The 7,840-nt window shown below is 40.8% G+C and overlaps 1 protein-coding gene across 1 annotated transcript in view; it reads left to right on the forward strand.

Moving 5' to 3' along the window:
* The window catches only part of LOC103920750 (mucin-5AC-like), a 27,679-nt gene extending 20,880 nt beyond the window's left edge, over nt 1-6,799 (forward strand). The window contains exons 24-32 of the mRNA XM_009328591.1: nt 1,143-1,382; nt 2,102-2,258; nt 2,544-2,672; nt 3,045-3,171; nt 3,898-3,941; nt 4,030-4,218; nt 5,509-6,404; nt 6,463-6,560; nt 6,631-6,799. Of these exons, the coding sequence (XP_009326866.1) occupies nt 1,143-1,382; nt 2,102-2,258; nt 2,544-2,672; nt 3,045-3,171; nt 3,898-3,941; nt 4,030-4,218; nt 5,509-6,404; nt 6,463-6,560; nt 6,631-6,799 (2,049 nt within the window). The remainder of the gene's footprint in view (nt 1-1,142; nt 1,383-2,101; nt 2,259-2,543; nt 2,673-3,044; nt 3,172-3,897; nt 3,942-4,029; nt 4,219-5,508; nt 6,405-6,462; nt 6,561-6,630) is intronic.
* Nucleotides 6,800-7,840: the final 1,041 nt, after the last annotated feature.

Genomic DNA, 7,840 nt, shown 5'->3' on the forward strand with positions numbered 1-7,840 from the left:
CAATGTTGTTTTTCATTCTGCTGGTGCCTCAGAAGCCATGTCATCATCCTGCTGCTGTTCTGAGCTCTGAAGGCAGCTTTCAGTGCCTATTTGGCCTGACAGAACTCGAGTTGGCAAATTGCTTTTTTGGACTTGGCTTTGTTAAAATTACCCACTGAACCTTTGTAAAGGTTATCAGACCTTATTAAAATTACATAGCTACATGTGTAGAAATCAATTGAGTAGTCTTGATCTTGAAAGTAATCCTGTTTCCTGTTCTCATTGACACACAAATAAAATTATCATAGTTCAAGAACAAGGAAGTGAAATATTATGAGTGAAAGCCTCTTGTAAAATGCTACCATGTATTTTTCAAGCATATATCTACCCAGCTGATAAGGAAAATGTATTCCTTTTGTCACACTCCTTCTCCTAGCTTGTAAGTACTAAAAACTAGTAAATAAGGAATTTGCTATCTTATTGTATAACACAATGACATTTCAATTAGGTATGTAAATTAAGTGTAATTTAGAACTAGATATACAAATTTATTTAAGTGTCATAGGTTCTTTTGCTGCCTCACCCACTGGCACTTTATAAAAATAGTAGTAATATGGAAAGTATGCACCTTAGATTCATAGAGAAAGCATAGCATCTATTGTAGCCTATCACAGTTTTACAGATCTATAAATTTAGAATGAGGGATATTTCTGGATGTGCAAGGAAAATGTTGTTTCTTTTTATACCTGTGAGCAGTCATAACACTAAAGACTCAAAGAGTAGACTACGTGGCTGGACTGGTAGTATTTACGACAGCTTTGTAAGGCTGTTTTTTATATGTACATCTATTGTATAAAACAAGGCTTGAATTAAAAGCTTAGTCGGCTAACTGTGAGTCCTCATTTGTTTGTTAAAGACACACCTCAAAGACAGAAGGTTACAATGCAAAGATGGTTTTAGTGTTCAGATTTAAAAGAAGAAAAGTCAACAGCAGTATCCTTTTAACCTTGGTTGTTCTGTTGCTGAGGAAACAAAGGATGAAGATGTTCAGGAATGTTAGAATGGAATGGCACCATTCTAAGAGCTGAATTTCAAGTATTCTTTCAGTCCCAGATGTCATTTCACGTTCCTCACATCCATTTATTATTTACTTCCTTTTGCAGGGCCAGATCTGTGGCCTCTGTGGAAATTACGATGGCAACGGCATCAATGACTTTACTACAAGGAGTCAGTCTGTGGTAGAGAATGTCCTAGAGTTTGGAAACAGCTGGAAAGTATCCTCTACATGTCCTGATGCTTACAGCATAAAGGATCCATGTTCTACCAACCCTTATCGAAAGTCCTGGTCAGAGAAGCAGTGTAGCATCATCAACAGCAACGTCTTTGCTGCCTGTCACTCTCAGGTACTACCCAGGGCAGAAGTTTACTGTGTGAAGACTAGGTCTGTGTATTATTGAAGCTGCTATCCTCATACATTTTAACATGCATGCCTAATTCATTAGCATGTTTCACTTTGAAACGTGTCAGGAAAACTTCAATTTGAATCCCACTCAATAGGACAGATTTATAGTCCCTACCTGTAAGAAATGAGAGGACATTTACTTCATAGGAAATATCAGCCTATTATGAAAGAATAATAATTTCATAATTACTGTGTATTTTCTTGTAGTGTGACTTGAATAAAAATTCTCATATACCATGTACAGAACACAAGCTTCATGAAAAAATAACATAGTAATAAAGTATCAGCATAGCCTTTATCTGACACTAAGTACATACCAAACAATGCAGGGTAGCTCTGTGCTCTTCCTATTACCTTAGTTCTTTCCATTGGCAGAGACCCTCATTTTCAAGTGTGGTTGCCTATAATTGCTTGGGAACATGAATCTAATCTTCCACTAGGACACAAGTTTGGGCATCTAAAAATCTGTCATTATGTGATTTGGATGTATCATCTGGCATCACCTCTGGTGTTTAACAGTGTATATAAACAAAAGAAAAAGAAATTACTGATGTAGGCCTTTCTTCTGAGATATTACAATTTTTAGAAAATTACCCTAGCAAAGCTAAGAAAGAATTTAGGAGGCAGGATGTCTAGTATTACATTTCTTTCTAATAACAGGTTGAACCAGCAAAATATTACCAAGCATGTGTGACAGATGCTTGTGCATGTGACACTGGAGGAGACTGTGATTGCTTTTGTACAGCAGTAGCTGCCTATGCTCAAGCATGTAGTGAAGTTGGTGTCTGCATAGCCTGGAGAACCCCATCAATTTGTCGTGAGTTTTATGTCATAAACACTTCTTCTGAGAGTGTAGTTAAATGGACAGTGCCTTGCTGATGTCCTTGATCACATACTCTGGGTATCTTACGTATATGCATTATAATCTCACTATGTAGACTTTTCACACTAAGCTGTTTTGACGGTCACACAATTTCACCTATTCATTCACGCTTTTCAAGACTGTTCAAGCAGCATTGGAGGGATATGATGAACAGACATGAGTCAAAAAAAGCTCTTTTTTTTTTTTTCTGAACATGTCCAAATTTCTATTTCTCCTTAGCACTGTTCTGTGATTACTACAATCAACAAGGGGAATGTGAATGGCACTATAAGCCTTGTGGAGCCTCCTGTATGAAGACCTGTAGGAACCCAAGTGGAAAATGCCTCCATAACTTGCCAGGTTTAGAAGGTAAAAAGAGCTGCAAGTACCTTTAAGCGGGTACATTTTATTATATTTTTAATGGTCTTTAATGGAGTGTATTTCCCCCATCAGCTGCATTTGCACCATTCAATTCTCTTCAACATCACTGCATCCACAGGAATGGAAGCAGAATATGGAAATTGGAGTTAAAACCGTCTCTAGGACTAAGTGCTTGTGGGTGGGCTCTGCTCATGCTGGTACTCTGCATTACTTCCTAGAATGATTGGAAAAAATTAAGTAGTAAAAATTATGACTATTAAAAACAAGACCTGCAAACACATTCTGCACAAATAAAACTTATGCTGTCTGTATCTCATTCTCGCCTTTTCTACCTTCTATATGCCCTTCTCCTTCCTTCAGGCTGCTACCCTAACTGCCCACCAGACAAGCCATATTTTCATGAGGATGATATGAAGTGCGTCAGTCTCTGTGACTGTTATGATAATGAAAATGGAAAGATATATAGACGGGATGAATGTCATTTATGGTAAGACTTAACATACCAGCCTAATTGTGTACAAGGAAAAACGATTGAAACAGCAGTGGAAAATTGCATGTTCCTGTTACGTGACAGGACTAGTTTATGCTGCCTGTGTAAAAATAATGCCTTACTATCTAATGCCAGTTTTCTTACTACATTAGTAGTAAGAAGTTCTTATGTGATTTTATTGTTCCTGATTATGTTGTAAATCCTCAGCATAAAGATACCACAAGAACAGTAAGTTCTTTATGATGAGGCTTTCTCTATTTCCCATTCCTATGGCAGGAAAAGTATTGTTCCAGGAGTATAGATGTCTAATAGGGATCCACTTCCAAGGATTTTCTTACATTCTTACACTGCTTGTAGTATTATTGTAGTAATAATAAAATTCTTACACTTTTATTACATTCTTACACTGCTTTCCTTCTTTTTAGTACAAAAGCATTGCAAGTGCAAGGAAAGAGATAAGGAGGAAAGAAGGAAAGTCTTCCTTAAGACTTCTACCTGTAGCTTTGCATAATATTTAGCTTCACTTCTATTTATAAGTTTGGGTTTAATATAAAGAAAGATTTTGGAAAACAAGGGCAAAAAAGAAGCCAACATGAACTGGACACACAAGGAATAAACACAAAGTATCCTGTCTTTTGAAGATAGTATCTGGCAGAAAGATGACTAATAAAATTACCTCATAATCAAAAAGTATGTGGGTTTTTATGTTTTTTTTTATTTCAGTGAATGCACATCAGAAGGTTTACAGTGCAAATTTGATGATAAAGGTAAGAAAGCTAGGAAGAATTATTAAGAAAATGAAATACTGGATATTATCTTTTCATAGATGCCTGACAATAAACTTCTGCATTACAGCGTGTCACTGCATTTATGAAGAGAAGAGATATAAATATGGTGAACTCATCTACAACATCACAGATGGAGTTGGATGGTGTTTCAATGCAACATGTGATGTCAATGGAACAATAAACAGAAATATCTATAAATGTGACATACCTACAGTTATCACATTTCCATTTTCTACAAGTCAGCCCACAACTTCAGGTACGTATGAATACTCTTTAAAATAACTGAAAAATCTCTGGAAGGGACTGAAAATTCCCTGAAAGGGAGGGCCTTTTCATCAGATAATGGCATATAATTTCACTTGAAACTGTAGACTTCTGCTGGAGCCACCAATTCACTGGCAGCTTCAGTTGCTAAAGAAGACCATAATCAAGAAATGAGCACAGCATTTTTTACAAACTCAGTATCCACTGTTTCATCATGGTTTTTCCAGGGAAAAAAAAAAAACAGAGCTTATTAGTCATTGCACCCTGGAGAATCTCCTCACTTCCTTGCAAACAAAAACCAGCAGTTCTAGACCAACTTCTGAAAACACAAAAGACAATTACTGCCATTTTTTAAATTACTGACTACATTAGCGCAAACTAAAGATAAGAAATCTAGTTTGAGGGAATGCTTAAATTATTTAAAACCATTCTTTGGAACCTTTCCTAATTGTATTTAATAACCAAATCAACAGTTTCCTTCTAGTCCTGCAGTACACCTCTACATTATTCCTGCAGTTAACTCATTATAGGGACCATGTAATTCTGAGAAATTGTGAGAAATATTTCAACAAAATTATACAATACTACAGCAAGAACTAAATATTCAACTTCAGGTCTTCTATTAAGTAACATTCATATGAAGAAAGTGGTATGTATTCCACATATCTTCATAATGCTAAGAATATGAAAAGAAATCTTATTAAAATAAGCAGAAAATACTTACTATATATTTCATATATATTGTATATGTGTATTCTATATTATAATGTATTATATATAAAATACACATGTAAAATATATATTTTATACTTTATATTTATAAATATATTACTTGTTATAATATTAAAATAAGTAGAAAAGTCATTAACCTGTAGAAATATTTTAAAGCCTGTGTGGTTATGCAGTTAAATGTAAATAAGTACAGAGATAATACCAAGAAGAATAAAACCTCCTCTTACTTATACCAATAGCAATCATGAGATCACGTTATCCTATGCATTGACTTTCCACCCAAAGGGTGTCATATTAGCTATATTTAAATACATTTTTTTCATAAATGTCACATAAAGTACCACTAGAAAAATAATACAGACTTGAGATCAAAACCTACCTTAGAAATGAAATTCAAGACTGTCAAAGCAAGTTCACTGAAATTAAAATACTACATTAACATATATAATATTACATACAACATTAAAATGTATGGAAGATGAATAATTTTTTCCTGGCACCTTCTTTAATAAGAACAGACAAGACTTACATTTCCTCCTTTTAATTACAGAAATGACAACCACAACTCCAGTGACAACTGTATGTGTGAAGAACATATGTGCATGGTCAGAATGGTATGACTGCACACAGCCTGAAAACAAAGAGGACAGTGGAGATTATGAAACATTTGAAAATCTCAGAGATAAAGGATACAATGTGTGTGAAAACCCAAAGGGTGTTGAATGCAGAGCCAAAGAACACCCAGATATAGAAATAAACAATCTTAACCAAACCGTACAATGTAATCAAAGCATAGGATTAATATGCAATAACAAAGACCAACAATCTAGGCACTGCTATAATTATGAAATCAGAATATCATGCTGCAGATACATACCATGTTCAGAAATACGAACTACAACACCAAGAACCACAGAAGAATTCACAACAACTACTGCTGTAAAATCAACACCATTTACATTACAGACAACCATAAAACCAACAAAACAAAAACAAGGAACTGAAGCGCAAGAAACCACAGTTCCTACAATGTCACCAAAAGACAGAGAAAGCACGACTCCTCTGACTGAAACTTCACCTAGAGCAAAGACATCACTTATCTCAACAACAGGTTACCAGACCACATCAACTCCAGCAGAAACCTCCACTGCGGCAACCCAGGCTCCAACATCACCCACTACTCCCTCCACCCTCCCCCAGCCAGCAACGACAACCACTGCTGGCACCACGGTTCTCCCCAGTACCACTGCCCCTCCAACACAAGGCACAACCACCATCACACCAACAGCAACAGTGCCCACCTCAGCCAGTAGCACTGCCAGCACCTCCAGGACCACCACAGGAAGCACCACAACATCCACAGCCACGTCTACTCCAGCAGAGACCTCCACTGCGGCAACCCAGTCGCCAACATCACCCACTACTCCCTCCACCCTCCCCCAGCCAGCAACGACAACCACTGCTGGCACCACTGTTCTCCCCAGTACCACTGCCCCTCCAACAGAAGGCACGACCATCATCACAACCATTAGCAGGGCCAGCACCACCAACACCCCCCCCCCTTCAACACAAGGCACAACCACCATCACACCAACAGCAACAGTGCCCACCTCAGCCAGTAGCACTGCCAGCACCTCCAGGACCACCACAGGAAGCACCACAACTTCCACAGCTACGTCTACTTCAGCAGAGACCTCCACTGCGGCAACCCAGTCGCCAACATCACCCACTACTCCCTCCCCCCTCCCCCAGCCAGCAACGACAACCACTGCTGGCACCACGGTTCTCCCCAGTACCACTGCCCCTCCAACAGAAGGCACGACCATCATCACAACCATTAGCAGGGCCAGCACCACCAACACCCCCCCCCCTTCAACACAAGGCACAACCACCATCACACCAACAGCAACAGTGCCCACCTCAGCCAGTAGCACTGCCAGCACCTCCAGGACCACCACAGGAAGCACCACAACTTCCACAGCTACGTCTACTTCAGCAGAGACCTCCACTGCGGCAACCCAGTCGCCAACATCACCCACTACTCCCTCCCCCCTCCCCCAGCCAGCAACGACAACCACTGCTGGCACCACTGTTCTCCCCAGTACCACTGCCCCTCCAACACAAGGCACAACCACCATCACACCAACAGCAACAGTGCCCACCTCAGCCAGTAGCACTGCCAGCACCTCCAGGACCACCACAGGAAGCACCACAACTTCCACAGCTACGTCTACTTCAGCAGAGACCTCCACTGCGGCAACCCAGTCGCCAACATCACCCACTACTCCCTCCCCCCTCCCCCAGCCAGCAACGACAACCACTGCTGGCACCACTGTTCTCCCCAGTACCACTGCCCCTCCAACAGAAGGCACGACCATCATCACAACCACTAGCAGAGCCAGCACCACCAAGACCTCTCCCCCTCCAACACCAGGCACAACCACCATCACACCAACACCAGCAGTGCCCACCTCAGCCAGTAGCACTACCAGGACCTCCAGGACCACCACAGGAAGCACCACAACTTCCACAGCTACGTCTACTTCAGCAGAGACCTCCACTGCGGCAACCCAGTCGCCAACATCACCCACTACTCCCTCCACCCTCCCCCAGCGAGGAATGACAACCACTGCTGGCACCACGGTTCTCCCCAGTACCACTGCCCCTCCAACAGAAGGCACGACCATCATCACAACCACTAGCAGGGCCAGCACCACCAAGACCTCTCCCCCTCCAACACAAGGCACCACGTCTTCTCCAGCAGAGACCTCCGCTGTGACAACCCAGACTCCAACATCACCCACTACTCCCTCCACCCTCCCCCAGCGAGGAACGACAACCACTGCTGGCACCACGGTTCTCCCCAGCACCACCGCCCCCCC

The sequence above is a fragment of the Pygoscelis adeliae genome, unplaced genomic scaffold (genome assembly GCF_000699105.1).
Source record: "Pygoscelis adeliae isolate BGI_AS28 unplaced genomic scaffold, ASM69910v1 Scaffold166, whole genome shotgun sequence".
Classification (NCBI taxonomy): Eukaryota; Metazoa; Chordata; class Aves; order Sphenisciformes; family Spheniscidae; genus Pygoscelis; species Pygoscelis adeliae.